Source organism: Phyllobates terribilis, unplaced genomic scaffold (assembly GCF_046119375.1).
Source record: "Phyllobates terribilis strain yellow unplaced genomic scaffold, ASM4611937v1 Scaffold_1__5_contigs__length_1240528914, whole genome shotgun sequence".
In the NCBI taxonomy this organism is placed as follows: Eukaryota; Metazoa; Chordata; class Amphibia; order Anura; family Dendrobatidae; genus Phyllobates; species Phyllobates terribilis.
The window spans coordinates 251,148,139-251,176,037 of NW_027362761.1; the positions used below are offsets into that span (position 1 = coordinate 251,148,139).

A 27,899-nucleotide genomic window follows, 5' to 3' on the forward strand; every position below is an offset into this window, starting at 1 on the left:
TAGCCTGCGGCTGTTTTTGGTTTATCCTTCTGAGTGAAAAATTTGGTGGAAATCGTGACCGTAAGCACAAGGACTTGTGGAGCAAAGAGGCAGGATAAATTGTAATCCTTTCCATATCATAGCATAACTATCTGATTTTCTATGACTTGCATGTCTCAGCATTGCTTGTAGTAAGGGTAAGGTGTCAACAGGGGGAGCTCTTACATTCTGGTTGCTGGAATGGATCTTGTTTTGCGTTTCAATGACTGACATGCAAATAACCAGCAGCGTCCACTTGTAGCACGCTCAGTCTCAGCAAGCATGGTTCTTCGCTTGCAGACAGAGAAGCAAAACACATCTGAGCTCTTCTGACTGAAGTAGACACCACAATCACGTTACTCCTCCCTCTGTGTGATCTAAAAGTGGAATTCCCCAAGTCTGACAGATATAGGAACTTCCCATCAGTCACCATGATAGGGAGGCGGAGAAAGGGTCAGGAAGTTTCTGCAGAGCAAGCCAGAAATATCCTAATGGTAAGTACAGGGGGCAGGCGTGCTGTTTATTGCTAGTGCTGGTTATTGCCAGTGCTGGGGCTGGAGTGTTGGTTATTGCCAGTGCTGAGGCAGGAGTGTTGGTTATTGCCAGTGCTGAGGCAGAAGTGTTGGTTATTGCCAGTGCTGGGGCAGGAGTCCTGGTTATTGCCAATTCTGAGGCAGGAGTGTTGGTTATTGCCAGTTCTGAGGGAGGGGTGCTGGTTATTGCCAGTGATGAGGCAGGCGTGCCGGTCGTTGCCAGTTCTGGGGGCAGGCGTGCCGGTTGTTGCCAGTTCTGGGGGCAGGCATGCCGGTCGTTGCCAGTTCTGGGGGCAGGCGTGCCGGTCGTTGCCAGTTCTGGGGGCAGGGTATGGTGGTGTAGAGCTATAGTGATTCTGCACATAATAAACTGGTTAGTGATAGGACGACATACGGGGACAAAGCATACACAATATGTGTAGCAACAGGTACAAGCAGCAAGATCATTCAGAGCACAAGGGCGGGGGTAAAGGGAGGAGGTGTCAGGGACGTTGCAAAATGAGGAAGGAGATACCAGTGCTAAACATTCAGGGGAGAAAATAGAAAATACAATTCAAATATAGTTCTAATAGGAAGTACCTAATGTCTGTGTAATGTACCTGCTGCAGACGAAGCTTCCTAGGTAAGGTTAGCGAGTCAGAGCACAATTTGGTTTCAAATGTGATCAAGAATCTAAAATAGGATGCCAATTGTGTAGGGTAATTCTTCAGCCCTTTAATTAATCAATTGTTCACACCAGGCGTAAGCTGTGCACCCTAAAATGCTGATGGCTGTAGGGGAATATGAGGCAGCGCATGACAGTGGCAGCATGGACGAATTTGCTGTGCCTCAAGGACCCGAAAAAAAGCTTAGAGACCAACATCCCAATATCGAGAGAATATTTGGAATCGCAATGAATATTTTGGGAGTTCTTTCTCAAGATCCGTTATCCCTGCAATCAACCGCACAGCAGCAGATGTGGGTTCAGCTTCAAGGTGACAAAAGGAACATTGCAAAGGCTAAGGTAAGAATGGACATGGGCTTAATCTATGTGGAATTCAAAACTGAATTTTAAAAGTATTTGTCAAAAAATATTCAGCTAAGGCTCTGTTCACATATACGTTGTGAATCATGTTTATAACAGAACCTACAAAGCAATGACATACAATCAGTGCAAAAAGGACCCCATTTACTTATAGGGGATTTCTATGGGTAAAATAATGATACGCAGAGTGGCATTCTTCCCATCAACTCTGCGAAGGAGGGTTCCCACCGGAGCCATTATTGTGAAAAAAAAATTACTTGGCTTTCCAGATTTTTTTCAATGGCTTTTCTACATAATGCAGCTATCTTCTAACAAGTGAACAACCTTTGCATAAGGGTTCACAGCACATATTTTGAGACAAGATTCGATGGCGTCCTGTGAGATAAGGAAAGTCACAAGTCTTGCAAAAGTTTAAAAGGGGTTTTCCAGAATCAAAACTTTGTGCGCTGCAGCTCATTCAAAATCTATGGGACTGTGCTGTGGATGAGTGTTGAAGGAGTTTTGCACTATTTAGAAACTGATGACCTATCCTTAGGGCTCGTGCAAACGGGCATAATCTGAGCGAATTGGGCCGATTATGCTAATGATACTCTGATCAAACTCTGATCACTGTCAGCATAGTGTGATCCTATCCTCTCGGATGGGAAAATCAAAGCACACTGTGAGGAGAAGATGGAGAACAAAATGTTTCCATTTTCTCTATTGTGTTAGTGTGCGGAAATAGGACTGTACGAAGATGTCATCCGAGAGCAGTCCGGTGATTTCCACACATTCATTGACTTGCATTGCTGAGTGCGGTCATCCGCATATCAGATTAAACTCAGGCATGCAGCGATTTTTTTTTTTTTTCCTTGGACAGACTCTACCTGAGAGAAAATTTGGACATGTGCATGACCCCATAGCATAACATTGGTCCGAGTGCAAGTGCGATCTGATGTTTTGTCAGATCACACTCTGACTGATTATATGGTCGTCTGCATGAGCCCTTAGGATAGATCATCCGTGGCGGTCAAACACGCAGCCCCCCACATATCAGCTGTTTGTTTGCAGCCGGAACAGCATAACGCAATACACTGTGTGTTGCCTGTTCTCTAGTGATGTGTGAGCTTCATAATTGAACCCCACTGATACAGCATCACCTGCATAAGTGTTAAATACTTATGACCAAAATAGCCCTTTAAACGATGACGATTTTCTGTGTAGAAGCTTGGAGTATCTGTGTGATGTTGATTGTCATATGGCTTTCTCTGGTGTATCTTAATAGAATTACTAGCAACTCACTCTTTATAGTCCATATTTACTTCATATGATATATATGCATGTGTCTTATAAGAAAACCGAACATTCTTTGCTTTCTCCCTTCAGGATTATATTAAAGGACTCTGCACCCCAGAGTTAATTGAAGATTTAGACTACCCACGTGAGATGCATTGTATTTTTGTAGGGGCAAGAGGTCTTTTTCTTGACTGCTTAATTCGAGCCACTTCAGCATGTGTGAATCCCCAAACTCCTGGTCGTATCAGAATATCAGGCCTAGTAGAAGAAGTGGTTATGGCCCAGAGTCGGATTCATATTTTTTTAGATGACCATATATCCAAAGCAGATTGTCAAGAAGCTTCCATCAAAAGGAATTTTAAGGATCTGGTGGAGAAACATAATGACCAGCACTCCCTGGATCTTCTAATACTCCCAACTTCCATAAAGGAACAGTTGTTATTCCTAGTAGAAGAAGACAAAGATTTTAGGGTGAAACACCCAATAACTCAGGAAAGGCTACCTATGCAAACATCTGACACAGCAATGAGCAATCAGCCTTTCTTTACTGCACCTGCAGCATCTCAGCCAATGGCGATATCCAAATCAAAATCCACTAACGGAATTTTGCGCCATAGGGCCTCTGAGCCACGTGATCTCATTACTGAAGCATGGGACAACAGTAGACAGCCAATGCACTTAAGTTACAAGAGACCCACAGTACAGGAAAACTTGCATTATACCAATAGTACTGACACATGGGAGAACAGCAGACAGCCAATGAACCTAAGTTACAATAAGAGACCCACAGTAGAGGAGAATCTGCATTACACCTGCAGTAAACATGAAGAGAGGCCTACAGCGATTGAAAAGGTGGAGCCATCAGATGAGGAGGAGGAGGAAGAAGAGGAGTTTAAGCAGATTTCTGGATTGCTTGATACCATAATGGGAAAAGATGAGAGAGAACCAGGCTCTCAAACTCAGTTTTCTTTGGGAACTCAAAAGGAGTTTAAAATGCTCTTGGACTTTTTTAAGACAATGGGTTATCAGGAATCTGTTGTTCTTAAAGTTCTGCATGAGAATGGGATCCAGGAACCATCAGAGATACTTGACAAAGTTAACATGGAGCAGTCTTGCCATGATCAGACCTTAAGTCAAAAAAACAGGCCTTCAACATTAAGAGGAATATCCCATTCTGTTTCCAGCACTAATGATGACAGTTACCTTCTAGAAGTAATGAAGTCAGCTGCCAAGAATTGTGGCTATTCTCCCAGTGAAATTGTAGACATTGGGGATGGTTCTGTGACAGGACTGCTTAGGAAATTAAATGAAAAAAACAATTCTGGGGATTTTCCGATGACTGGTAAAGCTCGAGGGAAAGAGCAAGAAGAAGAGGACTTGTGGCTTCAGGAAACCGCTGCTGCTCAATCCCACCCTGAACTAATCATTTCAGACCCTACGATGGTACAGTTCAAAGCTGGAAAACACAAAACATTTAAGAGTAACTTTCCGGAGGATGATCTTTTTGATGATGGAGCCCAAGACGTACCTGAGGTTATTGAAGAGGTGATAAAAAGAGAGGATAAAGAAAAACACAATATCCCTGTGGTGACTGGAGCACAGAGATTTAATGAAGCAATACAGAAGCCTTTTACGCTAAATTTAAGAAATAAAAAGGGAAATGACCAACTGAGGCATATTATTATAGATGGAAGTAATGTTGCTAAAATGTAAGTAACAATGTTCTGAGTACATAATACATATTATCACTGCTTGGAAAATAAAATCTTCCTTAGTACAATCTCTCGTTAGAGAGGTTATCTGAAATATGAAATTAAATGAACCTGTCCATAGTTTTAGATTCATCAAATTAATTACATTGCTGGGTAGGCCAGTAAGTATACCTTCATGGGTGCAAATAGATATTCCATCGCTGCAAAAATCAAATTAAAATCTTTAGTTAAATGAGACACACCAAGGACGTGCTAATTCCCAGCTAGTGCATTAATCCTCTGCTTTGTTTCACCTGTTGCCACCCCTAGGCTCTTGATTGATGGGTCTGATTGATGACCTAGTTGTTCAGAATAGGTGTCAATCAAACCCATAGAGTTGGTAATAGAAGTGGAGTAATTCAGAGAATAGATGTGCTAGCCATGACTTAATCTGGTCTCAGCACACTTGCAGTGTAATTTACAGAAAGATTTTAAGTTGATGTTCTCAGCGATGAAAAATCAGTTTTCAGCCAGAAGGTTCTGTTAGGAGATGTAGTGTAATTAGTTTGGTGACCCTAAAGCTTCCCAGAGTTTTCCTTCAATTGTTGGAGTTTCAGTTTTCAAGATACAGTGGGGAGAAAAAGTATTTAGTCAGCCACCAATTGTGCAAGTTCTCCCACTTAAAAAGATGAGAGAGGCCTGTAATTGACATCATAGGTAGACCTCAACTATGAGAGACAAAATGAGAAAACAAATCCTGAAAATCACATTGTCTCATTTGGAAAGAATTTTTTTTTTTAAATTTTGGTGGAAAATAAGTATTTGATCAATTACAAAAGTTCATCTCAATACTTTGTTATATATCCTTTGTTGGCAATAACAGAGGTCAAACGTTTTCTGTAAGTCTTCACAAGGTTGGCACACACTGTTGCTGGTATGTTGGCCCATTCCTCCATGCAGATCTCCTCTAGAGCAGTGATGTTTTGGGGCAATACATAACTAGAGGATGGTACGTAATAAGGGACGGTGTTATATGTAATTGAGGAAACTATGCAATTAAGGACGCCGCTTTTTATAACGAGCGTACACTATGTACTAAGGGACTATGCTGTACACCAGTGTTCCCCAACTCCGGTCCTCAAGGCCCACCAACAGATCATGTTTTCAGGATTTCTTTAGTATTGCACAGGTGATGGAATTATTGCCTGTGCAGGTGATTACAATTATCACCAGTGCAATACTAAGGAAATCCTGAAAACATGATCTGTTGGTGGGCCTTGAGGACTGGAGTTGGGGAACCCTGCTATATACAATAAGGCTACATTCCTGTATCTGTGTGCAGTGTCGGCGTGATGCCTGATTTTTTTTCTCGGGACAGAACACAGACCCATTGAGTATGTCCTCAAAAGCGGATCAGAAATAGACATGCTCGGAGTCTCACAGATCTAATTCTCGGATTTGTGATTTATACAGATATGTGAATGGATCTATGAAACTCTGAGCCAGTGTGCCGTCCGATAAAAAAAAAATCATGGAAATTTCACACGAATGTGGCCTAAGGGAGGTCATTTTACAAATAACAAAATTACTCCAAGTCACACAGTATAAATAATAAATAATTATATCCAGGAACTTACCGCTGACATCTTGTCTGATTAGAGTCATTTTTTGTGATTTCTTCTTCTCCATCTGGTCAGACCATCATATCAATATCTCCTAGCCACTACTCATATTGTCATAATGATCACTGCAGCCCTAAAAATAACAGTCACATATATTGTATACATACTTTGTCTCCTGAATAAAAATTCCTGCGCACAGCGCCCCTAAATACGAATATGTACCCTACCATTAATATACTATTAGCCACATACCATTCAAAATATACACTGATTAGCCAGCGCTGTGCCCCCCATGAACTATAATCGCCGCCACTACCCATTAAATATAAATTAATCCGTTTCTGTGACTCTCCCCCAATTCATTTGACGGAATGGTTTGAGGGTGCCATGTCACATTGGCAGGGTCCTTCAGGTGCCGGAACAGCAGAAACCCCCATAAGAGACCCCATTTTACACACTACACCTCTCAATGAATTCATCTAGGGGTGCAGTTGACACCACTTGTGCCTCATAGAAATTTCTACCATTGGAAGGTGAAGAAAAAATAATTCTATTTTTTTCTACTAAAATGTTGTTTTAGTGCCAAATTTTTAATTTTTATAAGGGCTGATAGGAAAAATTGACCTCTCAGTTTATTGTTCAATTTCTCCTGAGTGCGCCAATGCTCTACATGTAATCGGGAACTACCTTTGAGGCATAGTGCAAAGCTCAGAAGGGAAGGAGCAACACATTATAGTGCAGATTTTACTGTTATGGGTTGCAAGTGCCATGACCCACTGGGAGAGCTCCTGAGGTGCCAGAACAGCAGAATCCCCCATAAGTGACCATATTTTACAAACTACAACTCTCAATAAATTAATCTAAGGGTGCAATGATCATATTGACACCACAGGCGGGACACAGAATTTTATACCATTCTGCAGTGAAGAAAAAAAAAATTACATTTTTACCACAAAAATGTTGTTTTAGCCCCAGATTTTATATTTTGGTAAGAAATGGCACCAAAATGTGTCAGACAATTTCTGCTGAATGTGGAAATACCCCGTATGTGGCTGTACAGAACTGCTTAGCGACACAATGAGACTCGGGAAGGACGCAGCGCTATTTGCCTTCTGGAGCGCAGATTTTCCTAGCATAGTTTGCGGACTCTATATACAAAGCCCATAAGTGCTAGAAGAGCAAAATCTCCCCTCAAGTGACCCCATTTTGGAAATTATACCCCTGCCAAACATGTGGATGCTAAATGTGGTTTAGACGCACACTGGAGCTCAGAAGAGAGGGGGCATTTGGATTTGTGAATGCAGAATTTGCTGAATTTCTCTTGGGAGGATGGGGGGGTTGAGGAGCCATTTAGCTTTTTCAGAGCCTTTGTGCTACCAGTAACGTGGAAGCCCCTATATTTCCATTCACAGATGACGGACCTGAGTGGGGACTTTTTTTGTGGATTGAGTTGAAGCTTTTATTGGGAACATTTTAAATAACATTTTGGATCACATTTATCCAGCGTTCTATGCTGAGCACTTACATTGGGGTCTAAATCTCCGAATGACGCGATTCAGATGAATCCCCAGAGGGATCCATTCACTATCATGAGGCAGCAGAGTTACTCTGGACTCTGTCTGCCCTCTGTTCAGCGTTGTCCTTCTTTTCAGAAGTGCACAAAACTGTCGCCGATGGCACTTTTATGCACACCTAAAAAGATGAACATCGCCGGATCACAGGTCAGACAGCGTCCACAGTGCTTCTGCCTCATTGCAGGGAATCTTCCGTCTGGGGTTCCGTCTGAATCACGTATTTCAGAGATTTATACGGAAACCCCGGTGTAAGCACTCAGCGCAGAGTGCAGGATAAATGTGAGCCGAACCTTACTGCGATCTTTGGGAGGCAGGATGAACAAATCACCAGCAGGTGAAGAATTGGTTTTATTTTTATTTTTTTTTATGCCGTTCCTTGTGCGGTATAAGTGATTAGACGACTTTTCTTCGGGTTGGTGCGATTACAGCGCTTTGCATGTGGTAAAATTGATAAGGCAGATTTATTCTTCGGGTCAGTTTGATTATAGCGATACCTAATTTTTCATGTTTTTGTGCTTTTACATAATAAACTTATAGAAAAAATAATTATCTTTGCATCGCTGTATGCTGAGAGCGATCACTTTAATTTTTCAGCTGATGGAGCTTTATGGCGTCTTGTTTTTTACGGGACAAGATGACATTTTCAGCGGTACCATTTTTATTTCCATTCGTCTTTTTGATCACGTTTTATTCCACTTTTTTCCAGCGGTATGATGAAAAAGCATAGTTTGCCATGTGTTGTTTTTTTTTTTTTTTTTTACGGCGTTCACTGAAGGGGTTAACAAGTGTGACATGCTTATAGGTCAGGTCGTTCTGGATGCGGTGATGCCAAATATGTGTACTTTTGTTTATTTTATTTGATTTTTTTTACATAAAAATGTGTATTTATTAGTGTTATATTTTTTAAAAAATAAAAAAAAAATCTGATTTTTACAATTTTTTTTTTGTTTGTTTTTTTAAACTTTGTTACATTTTTTTTACTTAGTCCCACTATGGGACTTCCATTTTTTTCACAGGTATAATGTATTGCAATGCACCTGATTGCAGTGCATTATACCTGTACAGAATACAGCCCACAGCATGGTCTCAGAAGCTTTCTGTAGCTTGGTGACCCAGGGTAGTCATGACGACCCCCAGGTCACCATGGCAACGATCGGGATGTCGCGGGGGCGCCAATCTGAGGAAGAGGGAGCACCCGTCCATCTGCCTGCCTCCTGAATGTTGTGATCGCCCTCGATCGCAGCATTTAGCTGCTTAACAGCCAGGGGTGGCGCTGACACTGCTCTTGGCTGTTTCGTGCATGAACTCAGCCACCGGCAGTGCTGACCTCTGGCACTGATCGGGCAGGAGGTGCTGATATTTCAGTATCTCCTGCCCGATCATGCTGTGATCGGTCAGTCAGTTAGACTGACCGATCACAGTGATCTGGGTGCGGGGACCGACGGCATTGGTCCCTGCACCCCTTCTCGTGCCGCTCAACTGTCAGACAGCTGTCGGCACTGAACTGTGACTGCGTGTTTACATGGTGGCCCATTATTCTTTGAGGAGAACTATGTGGGGCCCATTATTCTGTACAGAGTACTAGGTGGGGCCCATTATTCTGTATGGAGGTCTGGGTGGGGATCACAGTTGGGGCATCATACTGTGATGAGTCGTCATACTTTTCTGGGGGGTACAGTAGGGTCATCATACAGTGCATGTGGAGGGTACTGTGGAGGAATTCACTGTGGGGGTATCATACTTTGTTTAGGGGGCACTTTTGTTGGCATCATACTTTATCTGTATTATTTATTAATTCATGTTTTTTATCCTTTGTTATTACATATTTAAATTAGGCTATTGGACCATATACTTTTTACTGCTCTTACATAACATTATATTATTCTAGTATGCCCCATTTGTGATTTGTGTTTTATTTTAATCTAAAATCTATTCAGTAAAATGTACTTTGCTTGTGGCACATCCCCTTTTAGGTTTGTTTCCATTTGAAAAGTTTCATCTATATTTTTGATGATATTTGTTAATAAATATCAAGTGGATTTCTATAAATCCCATCCACTACGCTGTAACATCTGGCCTCAGCGGATTGCTCGCAGCGCACTAGCGCTGCGTCCAATCCGCAGTGAACACTGATCGTGTGCACATACCCTTAATTTTTTTTTTAATGACAACCTTCATTGTTGTATATAGAGCTGTGACCTATACTACAGACTGTAACTCAGGATGATTAGAAGACAATGCAGTGTATTTACAGAGTTACACAATTCTTCACATAGAGCATACCTAAACATGATCTGTAGCCAAGTGTGAAGCTGAATGTTTGTGTTTATAGAGACCGGTCAGAGCAACCATAAAGAAAGACCCACACGTTGTTGCACTGGAGCCCTCTGCTATCTGTGCCCGCCCATGTGGCTGTTAGACATCATTGAAATCGAATATGTGAACAGAGCCGGCCCATGAGCAATAGTCAGATCTGAGCAGCATTTTTTACTGCTGCAACATGAAAACAGTTTGCAACGTTTGATACATATATGTTACTATACACCAGCAGTTTGTGTTACATAGGTCTGATGGCTGAGAAAAGGTTAGCTTAACTTTTTGCGCAGCCTTCATATGCGATATGGAAAAAATGATTGACGGCTTGAACTTATTACAGCTCTGTACAACCACGAGTTATACAGAGCTTCAATATGGCATCCATAGCAGTCTAAGGGACCCTAATGTACAGAGCTACAGTATATGTCCTCATTCTCAATCATTTGCTCATTTGCCATAGGTACCAGGTACGGTGCAATATAGTCTCAATACAGTGGCATATGACAATATGAAGTCTCAATACAGTGGCATATGACGTTCCTATGACTCCATGACTATATTGCATTATGTCTCTAATTATGTGATGTCATGTCAATACGAAGCATGATGGTGGAGAGTTTTGGATCATCTAGATCAGGGTTCCTCAACTCCAGTCCTCAAGGCCCAGCAACATGTCATGTTTTCAGGATTTCCTATGTATTGCACAGGTGTTAATTACATCACCTGCACAGTCAATAATTCCATCGCCTGTGTAATAGTAAGGAAATCCTGAAAACATGACCTGTTGGTGGGCGTTGAAAACTGGAGTTAGGGAATACTGATCTAGATACAGTAAGTGTTGCAGAACCCCCGCACTGAAATATTTGCAAGACTCAGATGATTGCTTCCTGAAGTATGTTTTAATACATCCGACAAGTAAATTAAGAAATAATGCTCATCCAATGTTTGTTAAAGTGCACCTGTCAGCAGGATTGTGCTCAGTAAACTACATACACAGTCAGGTGGGTGACATTACACTGATTAAAATGACACCTTGGTTGATGAAATCCGTCCTGTGGTTCTTGTGTAATCTTTACTTACAGTTTGGAGATAATGATATGCCCGTGCTTCGGGGCGGCCTGTGGGGGGGCTCTATATGGTGCTGTGCTTACATATTCATCTGTATGCTTTTATGATAGCACACTGTGCCTTCACTGACCTGCCTCCTATTTTACATAATACATCTAGTAGTGTGGGGCTAGGTAAAATAGGAGGCAGGTCAGTCAAGGCACAGTGAGCTGTCATAAGAGCATACAGATGAATATGTAAGCAGAACACCAGATAGAGCGCCCCCCACAGGCCGCCCCGAAGCACGGGCATATCATTATCTCCAAACTGAAAGTAAAGACTACTCAAGAACCAGAGGACGGATTTCATCAACAAAGGTATCATTTTAATCAGTGTAATGTCGCCCACCTGACAGTATGTGTAGTGTACTGAGCACAATCTTGCGGACAGGTGCCCTTTAAGGTTGTCTTTACAATGATCACAATATATCGATCATAACTGTGACCCAGCTTATAATAAGCACACGATGTATACATATATACTATAATCAATCAGCACCAGGTAAGAGATGAGATCTGGGGACAAGCAATAACCAAGTCATTATCATCAGGTGTAGATATGTCCCACAGTAATAAATAGATGTAATATTCCTGTGCAGTAAACGTTTCAGTAATAAGCTATAATGAAAGTATAGCACCCAGATGAGGGACAAGGGTGGCTCCTGGGAGAGAGCGGTAAAGACAGTATGAAACATGTGGTCAATGAAGTTTAGGTGTAAAGGTAATGAGTGGAGAAATAACCAGATCTGAAGGAAAAGAAAGAATGACGCAAAAGAAAATGATAACTGTATTTGTAAATAATCAACGTCTGGTGCATTTATTTGGAGCTAATAAGCGCTGTAGATAAACAGCCAAGCAGGGAATGGGCTTAATAAAGGCAGGTGGGATGGGGTGTGCACCAGAACTTTTGGTGCCTGCACACACGCAATGCACCAAAATTACAGCGCATGCACCAGGCGTTTAGTGTGACAGGTAAACTGTCTTTCATGCCAAGCAGGGTTTAAAAGAGTTGTCCATGTTTTTCACTAAAGTCTATAGTCACTCTATGTTCAAGACCGAGAGGTCATGTGACTGCAAGTATGTGATATGCATACACCAGGCCACATTCTGACTAGATGTACTTGGCCTATCTCAATTCATTTGTATGGAGTGAGGCTGTGCACGTCTAGTCGAAATGTGGCTGGAAATAATGCATATCATATCTGGTCTCACCGCTAACACCAGAGAATCTTTATAGCGTGCGCTGTGAGGATTCACCAGTTTTCTGTCACATAGAGCGACTGCAGACTTTCGTAAAAAATCTGGACAACCACGTTAAGGTACATGTGGTTAAAGCAGGTCTGATATAGAGGAATCTTGCACACTGGAAATAAGTGAGTACATGAGCTAATGGTCCAAGATATTGGACAAAAAGTAGAAAATCTAGACAAGAAGAGAAGAAGCCTTAAAATAAGAAGTAAGAATAGAGATATAGGAAGGAGAACTGATAAAGAATAAAGAGTACCTAGTCTCTCTTCGATACTACCAGAGTATGGCCAAAGCAAGGGTTGTATAATTATGGCATCTGTAAAGAAATAAGGATACGGTTACGGATCCATCTGAATGCAAGTAATCAGAGAAAATAGTAGCAATATCAGATCTGAGGATCAGGAAGGTATGCTGAAAAAACAACCATGATTATAATTACTACACCAAGTCTATGTCGAAGATGTGAAGGTCCAAGTCACAAGGATTCTTTTCATAATCAGGGCTGTCCTTCAGAACCGGTTATTCTTCTTAGTCATTACCTTTACACCTAAACTCCATTGACCACATGTTTCATATTGTCCTTACTGCACTCCCGGGAGCCACCCTTGTCCCTCATCTGGGTGCTATAGTTGCATTACATCTTATTACTGTTATGTTTACCTTTTAGGAACACTACATCTATGTAATACTGGGTGACATATCTACACCTGATGACACTGCCTTGGATATTGTTTGTCCCCTGATCTCATCTTCTACCTGCTATCTGTTGGATCACAGTTGTTCTCATTGTACATATGACCTTCACAAAGACCAAACTTGTAGAAACGTTGGATGAACATTATCTGTTAATTCACTTGTCGGAGTTATTAAAATTCACATAAAGCAATCATCTGAGTCTTGAAAATACGAAGGTGCCAGAATTCTGCAACACTATTCAGTGTAGGATGTTGTGACTTGATTCATGTCAAACATGATAATCGTGCTGAATCTCGACTAAAATCAATGGAGCAGATGAGTCTGTACTCGGTCGGAAATTTCCAGTTACATACATATTTGTATATGGTTGAAGAGACTTGAGCGATCATATCTAGTGCTATGGGAATCAGTAGCGGGATGGTATCTGACATGTATCTAAAGATGGTTAACTTGGATTTCCCCTTTAGCTCTTAGTGACAATTATCTTTCACTATTGGTAATTGCTAGTACATTAGCAGTACAGTAGTAGTAGGATAGCAGTTCCATTGTAGGAGCTTTGTCTAAATATATGTTTAAATATTCTCATTGTTTAAATAACCGGTGATTTCTGCTTTTGCCCATTGTTCCTCTCACTTTCTTGTATTAGCTTTGAAATGTCAACCCGATACTTTCCATGACTCATTCAACAACTCATTAGATATAATGCGTGTTCATCTGATACAAATGTACTGTACATGGCAATATATGTTGCTCACAACAGTGATTTTCTTATTCAAAGGTGTTGTCCACTACAATAACACTGATGACCTTTCCTTAGGGCTTGTGCATACCACGGTACTTTCGGTCCAAGTGCTATCCGTTAAAAAAATGAATCACACTCTGACCAATGTTATTCAGTGGGGCAGTGTAGATGAACGATTTTTTTTCAGTAACTGAATCTGCATGTGAATAAAATCGTAGCATGCACGATTATCCTCTGAAAATCGGATGAGACTCCCCCATTCAAGTCTATGGGTGTGAGAAAAAAATTGGATGCCATATGGAGTCACTCTATAGCATCCAATTTTTACGGAAACATTGCAATTCTGTAATATAGGAAACTGTAAATGGTCTTGTCAATGAATAATAGCTGCTGAGTAAAAAAACGGATTGCACACAGATGGCAAGAAAAAGAATTGTCCCACTTTTGTGGTTGCAACTCTGATCTATTTTTTTTATACGGTCATGTGAACCTACCCTTAGGATTAGGCTATGTGCCCACAATGCAGAAATGCTGCATATTTTTCCGCATCTCCCTGGCAGGAAAAACGCATGCGGATTGTACATGCTGATTGTACATGTGTTTTTCCTGCCAGGTAGAAGAGTTTGTCAAGCGTTTTTACATGCATTTCTGCATGCGGGTTATCAAGCACTTTTCCAGGCGATTTTAGCATCACTTGGAAAGTGCTTGACAACTTGGTCACATATAAATCCATGCAACCGGCATGGATTTATATAGCGTGACCAAGTTAATAGTTGAAAAAAAGAATAAAATAGTAAAAAAAAAAAAAAAAAACATTATACTTACCTTCTGATGGCCCCCGGTCTTTTCTCCGCTGCATCCGGTCTCTTGTACGGCTCGCGGTGGGTGTGAAAGGACCTTTCATGACATCATTTAGTCATGTGACAGCTCACGTGACTGCCGACATCAGCGGTGCGTGACCTGTCACATGACTAAATGACGTCATGGAAGGTCCTTTCACACTACCGCGAGCCGTACAAGAGACCGGACGCAGCGGAGAAAAGACCGGGGGACATCAGAAGGTGAGTATAATTTTTATTTTAAATTCTTTTTTTAACAGGTACCATGGATTCAATGCAAGTCAATGGCGGCAATTACGCTGCATGTCTGCAAAATTAATGGACATGCTGCGTATTTTTCCGCAATGATAATTCGCAGCGGAAATTTCCGCAGCATGTGCACAGCACATGCGGATTATCATTGGGGACCATGGGGCATATATTACCAAGCGTTTTTTAAGCTTTTTTGCTGCGGAAATTCTGCAGCAAAAACGCTTGAAAAACGCATAGTGGGCACACAGCCTAAGTCATCAATGTCATATCAATGGGAATCTTCCACCAGCACTCCTATTGATCGCAGGCGGCTAGATGTAGAGTATACTGAGCAGAAAATCACAGATCCATCATACTGTTTAGTGGCCGCTGCTGGATGCTGGATACTGCAGATCAGCAGCTACTCATTTGAATCAGAGATGATCTTCAGTACCCTGGAGCAGTCATAACATAGTGAACAAAGCTGTGTTGTTTCATTCCATACACTGTGTACATCTTGTCGCTGCCTGAGCTGATATTAACTGTTCGGTGGGAGTACCGGGTTTTTAGACCCTCCCACAGATCTGAATTTGATGACCTATTCCTTTTGAGTAAAATTTTTCAGGTTGCTGTAATTTTTTACCCCTTTACAACAAAAAACCTTGCGGTCCCATAACTGCTTAACCCCTTCACGACCTATGAAGTATGTCATAGATCATGTCCATGTATCTGATGTAGGTGTGTCACCCTAGCTTGGATGCCACAAAATGTAATAAAGCTGTGTCTGAGAGCAAGGGGGAGGTTCTCTAGTCAGGGGAACATTAGCATGCAGTACCTCCTGTCTCAGGCCAGTAGGGGGAGCAGGTTGCCCCTATAAAAGCTGGTGCTGGGGGCAGGGTTAGGGAGAACGTGAAGGCCTGTCTCAGGACTGAGACTTGTCCCAGAGCAGAGCAGGGACAGAAAGTTGTATTGCACCTAAGAGGAAGTGTGGCAGGAGGAGAGCCACAAGCCAGAGACAAGAGGGGAAGTGAGCCTGTCTTGGCAGATAAAAGACTTACTTTACCAGACTTTGGTGTCTGAGGCTGGGAGGATTCTACATCCCCCAGCAGAGAACCAGTCCGCAAGGGACTGTATATTCCTTGGCCTAAGAAGCCTGGAGGCCCTGCCACAACCGAAGGGACCAGTAAAGCCATACAAGGCTGGGAGCAGAAAGGAACCCGCGTTGCAGGCCATACAGACGAGAATACACGGAAAGCTCGGAAACGTGGGCTGTTACCCTATAACGAGGAGATAGCCAGAAGGAGCGCAGAAAGCACGGTAGGCCTACTCCCTCACCCTGACCAGGGCCAATTTCCCCGTTGCTCTCAGACATCCAGGTCCCCTCCTAGCCGGGACTGTTTATGGGTCAGTTTACCTGTTTTAGTAAAGACCCTGGACTGCAACTTGTTGTCTGTGTGCTCCTTGCTCCTCCAGCACTATCGGCACCGGGACTCTCACTACCATCACTCCCACCATCCACCACACTGCCCTGGGGCCGCACTCTTCCCGTGGGGAGTCACACCATCCCAGCTGCATATATCATCAGCCCCAGCGGTCTGCCCTGCAGCGGCGGTTCCTAATGACCGCAAATCCACGGGTGGCGTAGTCGGACATAATCAATAGCACATAACGGACTACCACTGGCCTGACCACCCTGAGCCACGGAACCGGGTTGCCACTACTACCCCCATCGTTCCCTATTGCCCGGATCCGAGTGCCCCACGGCCCAGGGGGCGAGTCAGCTTTGGCATAGTCGGCAGGATTTCGTGCCCGCTAACCACGGGTACTGCGCGCCTGAAAAGAGACTGTTTCGTTGTACTAAAGATGGCGCCCGCCCTAGAAGAACGAGCGCCATAATGTGCGCGCCAAAAGACCACAGGAGGCCGCCTCCCATCGTGGGCCGGGTCCCAGAATGGCGCCAAAGAGGAAGCCCGCCCCCAACAACCATGAGCACGGCTGTGGAAATGTCCGTCAACGTGGGGGGGCTGCCCCTGAGAGTGATTGTCAGCAGAATGCCCCAGGACCACCCCCCATGGGGGCGGAAAGAGAAGAAAACTGCAGGGTAGGGGGTGGTCTGGATCAGTCCAGACAGACCGCACCCGGGGATGGACACCCTCAGCAGCACCAGCCTCCTGGCCCGAAGCCTGCTGCAGGCCGAACCACTCTGCAGCCTAGCAGAAGTCCTAGCGCAGCTCCCCAGAGACCCGGAGCGTGCGCAAGCTGCACTGGAGGACCTGGAGCGGAGGATGGTCCGGGCGCAGCGAGGTGCACTCACCGAGTGGAGAGAGGAACTGGCCCGGCAGGCCGAGACCCACCAGCGACAGGCCTCAGCCGCACCCCGGGGTTTGCCTGCCTCTGAGGACGGCGCAGGAGGAGAGAGGACCGGAGGCGACGCCGCGGAGGGAGCCACGAGGACGGAGGCAAGTGAAGGGGACGTCACCACCCCAAGCCCAGCACCCACAAGCCTGCCCCAGCCTCCCGTCGCAGCACCAGAAGCCCCACTCACCGCACCTGTTGCCGCGCCGCCACTGCTCCCAGCTAGGCCTCAAGCGGCGAGCGCCGCGGCCACGCCCCGCCCCTTGACCCCGGGCGCCGTAAAGCAAGAAGCATCATCGGCCCGGTCGCAAGGCCTGGATGACCCGGGCGCCATCGCTAAGCCTGCGCCCCTGTCCCGCATGGGACTACCACCTAGCGCAGCCAAAAGACCCCCGGCCTGGTCGCAAGGCCGAGTGCCCCCGGGCGCTGCTCCCAGATCAGGTCCCCCCACTATACCATCGCTGGGCGTGGACCTATTGGCACATCATACCGGTCCGGATGGACTGCCGCTGGAGTGGCCGGTGGAAGTGACCGGCAGTCAGCCATGGAAGGCCCAGCCCCCGCGCGAACCTCTGATACCGGCTCCAGAACCCGTAGAGGTCACCCTACCCCCACTGGAGGACGTCCAATTTGCGTGGGACCCCACCAGCGAGAACTTGATGGGGTTCTCTCAAGAGACCCGGGCAGACGCGGTCCGTCGTCTGGAGGCCTGTCATCAGCAACTGGCGACCTTTGAGCGGGAGCGACGAGAGAGGCGCGTAAAAAAGGACGGCTCCAGGCCCAGAGTGCTGAACAAAAACGTAAGGCCCGCCAAGACCCCTAAGCAGCCCGTGGTCCCCGAATCACCGGGACCATAGTCAAATTCCACATGGAAAACGGCTGGGGTTTCATCAGGGGCCCAGAAACCGCAGGTGACGTCTTTGTGACCCGCAGGGACGTTGAGTCATCTACCTGAGGGACACCGTGGCCGTGACTTGTACCCTGGTGATGTGGTCGCCTTTACCCGCCACGTAGGCGCAAAAGGACCGTACGCCCTACATGTTCATCGGCTCACTGAGGAGGAACTACAACACCGCGGCTATGAGGAGAGCCAAGAGGACCCGGACGGGTCTGAAGAACCATATGAGGAGGAAGAAGGAGCATATGGAGGACACCGCTACTAGTAAGTAGCAAAAGCATATGTGTAAATAGTTACCCATCGGGGTAAAAGAACTGTTTCCAGAGAGTGTGTGGTCCCCGTTGGGACTGTTAAGAGACTGTTACCTGTGTGCCCCTTATCCCTAACCAGGCTGAGGACTGTGAGCAGCCATTCCCCTTCCCAAAACTGGCCGAGGACTGAGAGCGGCCACCCCTTGTATATAGTTGCGCTTCCTAAAGCGCCCCCTACTGGTTTTATAAAAAGACTACCACGTCTACCTCGGGACAGCAAGTCCCTCGTGTTTACAAGTTTGCCAAAGTTCCTGCACTTACAAGAAGAGTGCACACCTGGTTGCAAGTTGCACCGCCGCCAGGATCCAAGAATGTGTTGTAAAAATGTTTTCCTGCAAATGTTTTATATGAAAACTTTTTATATGCTGCTAGATAGTAATGTGAATGTTTTCTAATTGTGTTTATATGTCAAAAGAGTTCCAGAAGTATTAGTAAGCGTTTTATAATAGTGTGACAAGAAAAGAAAAGCGTTTCCCATAAAGGGAATTGAACCATGTTGCCTGTTTTCTGATGTGAAAAGTTTTAAAAAGTTTGCATGTCCTGTAATTAACTGTTTTGCTCTTTTCCAGCCCGAGGACGTGCTGTGCTTTACCAGGGGGGAATGTAGCGCCCCGAGGGTTCGGCCGCTACAGGGGTATTGCACCTCAGACCAGAGGTGTGATATTCCACTCCCAGGTAAGGATGGAGTATGGACCAGGGCTCAGTTAGCTGCATACAGCACACACACCCCATTTCCGAGGGACAGCTCAACGGTGCTCCCACTAGACAGAAGTGCAGGCACGACCGACTATGTCCCTGTGGGGAGGGGGGTGGAACACCCAGTGCTGTAGGGGCAGATAGGGGTTGGTTCCTGAGCGTAGGAAGGAGCCCATTGGTTGCTGGTCACCTGGGCTCATGGTCAGAGGGAGGTATAAAAGGTGGGCACCATCTTAGCTCTGGGTCAGTTCAGTCAGAGGAGAAGACAGGGAGTAGAGGCTCTGTAGGAGCTCTACTCCAGGAGGGCCTAGTGAGAGGCCGAGGAGGAGGTGAAGGGGAGCTGAGATTTTGGCTCATCTCAGCTCCAAGAGAACGGAACAGAAAGGAACAGGAAGGAACGGAAAGGGAGAAGAAGAGACAGAGAAACAGAAGGGCTCAGGAACAAGAAGGTGGAAGGGACCCTAAGAACCCACGAGAATCCAGGGTGAAGGGTCAGGCAGATTAAGGGTACCGGATCCCAAGTTGGTGGAGGAGAAACTACCCTCAGCCAAAGACCGGTCGTCGTGATCATCTATTGGTGCGACACCTCATCAAACCTGCTAGGAAGGCACCATATAGGACAGCGGAGGACGGGGCCCACGTTTAACCGCACAAGTCCGCAGCAGCTGGACAAAAGTGGGTCACTGGTGAGGCAGGCCAGAGAAAGGATTAAAGGGGGTCCTGTGCCATGCTCCTGAACTGCTTGGGAGTTGACCGAGCCCCACACCTGGTGGACGCAGCACGGCTCGGGCGGTCACTACCTGTACAGAAGTGACCCGGAACAAATGAACTGTGAGTAAAGACCCTGGACTGTAACTTGTTGTCTGTGTGCTCCTTCGCGCCTCCAGCACTACCGGTACTGGGACTCTCACCACCATCACTCCCACCATCCACTACACTGCCCTGGGGCCGCACTCTTCCCGTGGGGAGTCATACCATCCCAGCTGCATTCATCATCAGCCCCAGCGGACTGCCTTGCAGCGGCGGTTCCTAATAACCGCAATCCACGGGTGGCGTAGTCGGACATTATCTGAAGCACGTAGCAGACTACCATTGGCCTGACCACCCTGAGCCGCGGGACCGGGCCGCCACTACTACTCCCAGCGTCTCCCTATTGCCCGGTTCCGCGTGCCCCACGGCCCAGGGGGCGAGTCATAGGCTCAGTGCCAGAGCCAACATCTTTCCCAGCATATGACAGCTGATATGATCAGCTGTCATGTGCCTCTAACAACTGCGGGTGAAATTGCCATCCACCCGCAGCTGTTAACATGTTAAATGCCACTGTCAATCTCTGACAGCAGCATTTAACTCGCGCTTGTCGGAAGACACGTGCATCGGCGTCCCTTTCACATGATCGCGGGGTGCCGATGGGTTGTCATGACAGCAGAAGACCCCCATGCTTGTCACGCCGGTGGTCAGCGTTCGTAGGAGATGATGATTTCTGCTACACACAGCAGGACTGAAGCCCTGCTATATGTAGCACAAGCAATTGGATGATCTCTGCTTCCAGTCTCCTAAGGGGACTATTGAGACAAGTAAAAAGTAGCATTAAAATGTTTTAAAAAATATTTCAAAAAATATAAAAGTTCAAATCACCCCCCTTTTGCCCCATTCAAAATAAAGCAATAAAGAAAACAAAAAATACATATTTGGTATCGCTGCATTCAGAAATGCTGATCTATCAAAATATAAACTAAATGAATCAGATCGGTAAGAAAAAAAAATCAAAAAGCCAGAATTACTTTTTTTGGTCTGCGCAACATTGCAATAAAATGCAATAACAGGTGATCAAAATATCTAGCCCAAAATGGTATCAATAAAAATGTCACCTCGGCGCACAAAAATAATCCCTCACCTAGCCCTAGATCTTGAAAAATGGAGATGCTACGGTACTAAGAAAAAAAAGTTTTTTTTTTTAAACTTTGGAATTTTTTTTCACCACTTAAATTAGAACGAACCTATACATGTTTGGTATCTGCAAACTCCTAATAATCTGAAGAATCATAAAGGCAGGTCACTTATAGCATATAGTAAACATGGTAAACAAAAAAAAAAAAACAACAAAACAATTGTGGAATTGCACTTTTTTTGCAATTTCACCACACTTGGAAATTTTTCCCGTTTTCCAGAACACTCTATGGTAAAATCATTGGTATCTTTCTAAAGTACAACTCATCCCGCAAAAACGAAGCCTTAACATGGCCATAATGATGGAAAAATAAAAAAGTTATGGCTCTGAGAAGAAGGGGAGCAAAAAATGAAATGGCAAAAACGGAAAATTGCAAGGTCGTGAAGGGGTTAATAATAACTTGTGGCAAAAAAAATAAGAAAAATTTGCAGATTAGAGCAATACTCCAGTAAGTTTGCAGGAAAAAAAAGCAGAGCATAATACAAGCCCTAAAAATGCTACCAAACTAAAGGACATTTTTACATGATTTGCCACAATACAATCCTGTCCTCTTCCCTCGTCACTCTTTGTGCTGATCATGCCGGACACATATTGACACAGACTTTCAGAATGGCCGGTCCCATAGTTGCTGTCTTGTGAGGGCAATAGTTACTATTATTGCTTTATTTGCAGAATTTCATTTTCATTTCACTCACATCAGCTACTGCTTTCATTTTTGATTTCCTGTGCTGTTCTCTGTTCTGATCAGGAATCATGTGTAACTTGATGCATGCCAATGCCTGATAATGGGTGAAATTCACAAGACATTTTATTGCTTTCTTTGTAGACATGGCCTCCACTGTTACTTCTCCTGCCGTGGCATTGCACTAGCTGTACAGTACTTCTGGGACAGAGGGCATCGCAACATCACTGTTTTAGTACCCCAGTGGAGGTTGAAGAATGATAGCAAAGCTAAAGGTAAGTATTTGAGGGAACAAGTCGTTTTTGCTACAGTGATCTAGAATATTATGTGTACAACGCACCCTGCCCATAACACTTGCCTGGCATCCCCCATAAATTGACTTTACACATGGTGTATATGGTGCCATTAGACTTGGGTTAGCTGCCTGGGGTTGTTCCACTCACATATATTTTGGATACACACCACTGTGGTTATTGTGGTAATTTTTGGTCGAGGGTTTTCATTTTTGAGCCAAAGAAACGACTGGCAACCTGGTAGTTTTCATACTTTGTAGCACTGAATTGTTTTTTTTTATTGCCTTGGCATTCTGCATTCTTCTAATTGTAGAATGGATTATTCAGTTTTTCGTGTGTTTTCTTTAGTGGTACAACCAGGCCAGGTCTGAATGGGCTGTTTGCTGCCATTTTTGAGACATAATAATAATCTAGCAACTGTTTAGTCTAAAGCAGGGATGTCAAATTCAAACACAGAGGGCCAAAATTAAAAACTTGGACAAAGTCACGGGCTAACCAGCATTCAGTATAATGGGCCCCACAAAGTTCTCCGTACAGAATAATGGACCCACATAATCCTCCATACAGAATAATGGGCCCCTCATAGTCCTCCACACAGTATAATGGGCCCCTCATAGTCCCCCATACAGTATAATGGGCCCCACATAGGAGTGGCGGTTCAGGTGTCACGGGCCAAATAAAACCACCCTGCGGGCCAGTCCATTTCTGCACCACGTCCTCACCAATCACACATTAACAGTTCCCATCGAACACCAGATTACACACATAGCCATCAGCTTTTGTTTTGGCCAAAAGATTTTTGAAGCCGCCACCACCACAACAAGGAGACTCTTCTGGCCGGGTCCTACTCTACTCTAACCTATTAAACATTTGTTAAAATATCCAATATTCTATTTTGAGATATATATATATATAATAAATATATATCTCTCTCTATCTATATTTTTTTTTTTTCTTTAAAAGAATGTGTAACTTACATTTTTTAAAATGACCAATAATACCACATACAAGGAACAAATACCGCCACACCATGACCAGACCACATATTACCACCACATAGTGACCGGATAATACCACATATAGGGAAAAATACCATCACACCATGACTAGACCACATATTTCCACCACATAGTAACCAAATAATACGAATTACAAGGAATAAATACAGCCACACCATGACCAGACTACATATTACCGCAACATAGTAACCAAATAATACTACATACAAAGGACAAATACTGTCACACCATGACCAGATCACATATTATCACCACATAGTGAGTGAATAATACCACATACAAGGAAAAAATACCGCCACACCATCATCAGACCACATATTACCACCACATAGTGACCGAATATTACAATACTGATCACTAATAAAAAGAACAATACTAATATTACAGGTAATACAGGGATCACCAGTGACATACACAGGAGCTCTGTATATAGTGTACAGGTAATACAGTGAACACCAGTGATATTGTACACAGGAGCTCTGTATATAGTGTAGGTGTACAGGTAACACACTGACTCAGCAGTGACTTCTCTAGTTATAGTCCTTCATCTTTGCTTTTCTTTTTCATTCAGCGCAGACCGCTATCACATCTTCCAGCCAGGACTCGTCCCGGCATAGAATAACAGTTATCTAGAGCACCACTTCCAGAGCACATTCCCCACTTTTTCCTTCTCCGTTGAATACAGACATGCACCCACCATTAATATATCATTAGTTATTATGCAACCCACCATTCCAAATATAAATTGTAATCCACCACTGTGCCCCCCACTAACTATAAATAGCCACTTTTCCCCACCTAATATATAAATTAGTTAGCACCCACACTCTTTCCACCAATTCAGTCACACTCCTGCAACCTCAACACCCCACTCTGTATTTCATCATCTACAGTCCCCACCTCACTTCACAATTTGCAGCCCCCCCCCTCACTCCATCATTTGCATTCTCTTGTTCCCCCTCACTCCATCATTTGCAGTTTCTTGTCTCCCTCACTCCATCATTTGCAGCTCCTTGCCCCCTCACTCCATCATTTGCAGCCCTCTCCCCTCACTCCATCATTTGCAGTTCCTTGCCTCCCCTCACTCCATGACTTACAGCAACCCCTACTCCATGACTTGCAGTCCCCCTCACTCACCTATTTAATTCATTTAAGAAAGAAAAAGAGAAAAAAAAGTTTGATCATACTTACCATCACCTGCAGGCGCAGCTTGGCTTCTGCTATCCTGGCAATGCTCTAGGTGCTTTCCCGGCTCCCTCATACTTCTGGTCAGGTGACGGCACTACGCGATTATGTCATTGTGTATGCACCGTCACCTGACCAGAAGTAAGGGGAAGTATGAATGAGCAGGAGCTGAGAGCACCAGGAAAGCACACAGTGAGAGAGGTGTGTGCCGCCGAAGGCAGCACCCCGGCGCTCGCCACATTGTTACACCATGGGGTAAAATGAGCAGAAGCACAAGAGTGGCCCCCCCATTTGTACTGCTGCTCACCGGGCCCCATACAGCTGTAAGGGCAGTAATCCCCTGATGGCGGCCCTGCACCTTCTCATAGCAAATGTCCCCATCATGTCTTGGTCACCTTTATGCTGCAAATGTCCCCATCCTGGTCACCACCTTCTTGAAGGAATGTCCTTATCCTGGTCCCCTTTATGTAACAAATGTTCCCATCCTGGTCACCTTGTTGTAGCAAATGTCCCCATCCTGGTCACCTTGTTGTAGCAAATGTCCCCATCCTGGTCACCTTCTTGTAACAAATGTCCCCAATGGGGATGGCTGCTCTTCACATACACATAAAAAAAAAATCCTTCTCACCTGACCTTGCTCCCTCGACAAACAGCAACCTCTTCCTCCTGTACAGCCGGGACAGTGCATGGTAGTGATGCCATGCTGCCCATGACTGCACGCAGCCATCAACTACCGGCCTCTGGTCGGTGGCTGGTATTGGTATTGCGGTGCAGAGAGATGGTCTCGGTGCCACAATACATTTCGATTGAATGTGCATCCAAGAACACACATTCAGCTGAAATGAAGCACTGGCACCAGCGGCCCCTAGACCGGGCGACGATCGTCACGGGGAGCTCCGGTGCCTGCGGACTGAACGGTTCAGCCTCAGGGGCCGCATGTGGATCACGGACTATTTGTTTCAGACTTCTGCTTTAAAAGATTATTATATTAGAACATTTTAATAAAAAAAACAAGTATTTTAAAAATCTTCAAAGTTTAGCAGTAATTGCCCCTAATAATAAACCTCTCCTAGGCTTAGGCCTTACAACACGTATGTTCAACATGGATGTCTGGATATGTTTTTTTTCACAGATACCACATGTACCCATTATAATCTATGCTGCTGTTCACACGTCTGTGTTTTTCATGGACCATGTGACCATGCAAAACACACGTAGACATGTCTGTTTTTTTCCGCAGCATGGATTACCAGGTCCAATACAAGTCTATGAAAAATACTTCCAGCACACAGCTGGCATCCTACTGCCATCCATGTGCAACATTGCAAAGTATAGAAGCTTTATAATTTATTTATTTATTTATCCATCTGTGAAAAATACTGATGACCACAGTGATGTTAAAAATGCACATACGAACGACATACTGATGACACTGTTACCATTTTTTCACGTACGTATTGGACATGTGGATAGGCCTAAGATCGTGTTTATCCAGCGCGCTGCCAGTGCAACTGTGTTGTGCATGCAGCAGTGGACTCAACCGTGCTGTGCAGCAAAGCAACGCTGGAGAAGAGATTATGTTCAGCAATCTATCTAACACCAGTAATCTATCCTACATTATATCTAATAGTATTTTATATGTACAATACTATACTAAGGCGATCTAATTCATTGTAACTAGCCACACACTGTCACTATACTATTAATATATACACACAATGAATGTGCTACTGCCACCATTTATTGTTCTAGAGTACATTTATTGTTATAGAGTAGAGCAGATACAGAGGGGTGGCACTGCAGCACTGAGGAGAAGCAGGGTGCTGCTAGGAAATAGTTTTAGAGAACAAGATCTGCCCACTCAGTTCTGTGAAGCTAGATAGAAAATAGGAGAGAAGCAGATAAAACCGGACATAAAGGTACAAGTAAGAAATGTAATGTTAGGCCTAGTATGTATATTAACAATATTTATACTCATACTGTGCTTTGTCAAATATAATTTAATTGTGGGAATTTCCCTTTAATACGTATTCATGCATGACTAACCCTGAGTCTCCTCACAGAACAGCAGTTCCTCACTGAGCTGAATGATCTTGGGCTTCTTGCCTTTACCCCATCAAGAACAGTCGAAGGAAAAAGAATTACATCTTATGACGACAGGTAATGCTGAATTCTGCAGCCTGATAAATCAGTATAAACCAGAGGTTAAGGGTTTTACTGTCGACCTCAAATGAATGGCCGAAACATGATGTGAACAGAGTTTTAAATGTTGATAATTTTTTATCATTATTATTCATGTTTAACTTATTTTATGCTTTTGGGGTAAAAAAAATTAAACATATGCGTTTACTTTCTAATCCAACAAAGGTTTATGCTGCATCTGGCCGAGAGGACAGATGGCGTAATAGTGACAAATGATTTTCTACGGGACATGTTTGCAGAATCTCATGCTTGGCAGAATATCATAAAGAACAGGTATATATAAAGACAACTCAAAGTTATCTCCAAAGAAATATTCCTGTGTATATTCCATTGTATTTACATTCTATTCTTTATGATTTGATATTTTGGTAATCTCCAGATTGCTCCAGTTCACCTTTGCTGGAGACATCTTTATGATTCCAGATGACCCTCTAGGCCGAAATGGACCAGCTTTGGACAAGTTCCTTAAAAAAAATTCTTTACCTAAGTAAGTTATTATTTTCTGCAGCTCGTGGTATTTTGTGCCGAGTACATTCATGCTAACGATATTTTACTTATGTAGGCCCAAATCTAAAGGCCATTCGTTCGCTGGGCGAAGAGCTGCTAGTGCTTATGCTCAACCAAAACCATCTTCTCAGACAGAGGTCCTCAACCTTCGAGACCGAAAACCAGTTGGATATAAGGAGAGAGAAAATACGGGTGTTCGTTCCCACACAGAAACTGAGAGGCTAAGATGCGAGCTTTTAAGCATATTTCCTCTTCAGGACATGAAAGTGGATTTTATACTCCAAAAGGAGCCATGTCTAAACGACCTGAACAAGCTATCAGAACTCTTTATAAATCTTAAGTTTTGAACTACAGACACCAAAATTAACACCGCGTACTCTTGACCAACAGCCACTAAGAACATCTGTTCTGGATTATTTATTGCTCTTTAAAAGACCTCCGCTATTGCTGTTTATTATATGAACAACGTATTGACCTTTCAGAGCATTCCTTCTAAAAAAAAGCTATTGAGACCAGAAATGTTAATCATTTTGTAACAATGTCAAACTAGAAAAAAATGAAACAATGTACAAATGATGGTGTATGTTTCCAAAAATCAATAAATAATGAACCATGTAACGTGGATGTCTTACACTGGATGGGGGGCTCGTCTTCCTTTTTTATCTATGTTTGGAATAATATAAAAATGTACAGCTACCATTTCCATAACCTTTCATCGTGACTTGTACTTTTGGTGTACATTTTCATATTAGAATAAAAGATATATTTTCAAATTGTCTTGCCAGCCATAGGTGAAGTTGTTTTATAAGCTGCAAAATGTTTTCTCCAAAAAGGTAAGTTTACTTGGAACACTACCAATCTAAATTTTATCTAATAAGTAGTAGAATC

General features: G+C 43.9%; 1 protein-coding gene across 3 annotated transcripts; it reads left to right on the top strand.

Annotated features, from left to right (window-relative positions):
• The first annotated feature begins 345 nt into the window (after positions 1-345).
• Positions 346-27,784, top strand: LOC141256262 (protein KHNYN-like). Of its 3 annotated transcripts, XM_073671159.1 has the most exons (9): positions 531-755; positions 787-1,173; positions 1,291-1,554; positions 2,941-4,559; positions 21,950-22,080; positions 26,366-26,462; positions 26,670-26,777; positions 26,884-26,991; positions 27,067-27,784. In XM_073671159.1, exons 3-9 carry the CDS (start codon positions 1,312-1,314, stop codon positions 27,356-27,358), a joined length of 2,598 nt encoding a protein of 865 aa, XP_073527260.1. In that variant the 5' UTR covers positions 531-755; positions 787-1,173; positions 1,291-1,311; the 3' UTR covers positions 27,359-27,784. The 3 variants fall into 3 exon arrangements, with proteins under 3 accessions (XP_073527258.1, XP_073527260.1, XP_073527259.1); XM_073671157.1 differs by lacking the exons at positions 531-755; positions 787-1,173 and adding an exon at positions 346-512; XM_073671158.1 differs by having other exon boundaries at positions 531-1,173.
• The last annotated feature ends 115 nt before the right edge of the window (positions 27,785-27,899 follow it).

Coding starts and splice junctions, on each gene's coding strand:
- LOC141256262 (XM_073671157.1), top strand. CDS start 1,312: ATGCTGATGGCTGTAGGGGAATATGAGGCAGCGCATGACAGTGGCAGC. Junction 1,555..2,940: donor GGAACATTGCAAAGGCTAAG/GTAAGAATGGAC, acceptor TTCTCCCTTCAG/GATTATATTAAAGGACTCTG. Junction 26,463..26,669: donor ATTACATCTTATGACGACAG/GTAATGCTGAAT, acceptor AATCCAACAAAG/GTTTATGCTGCATCTGGCCG.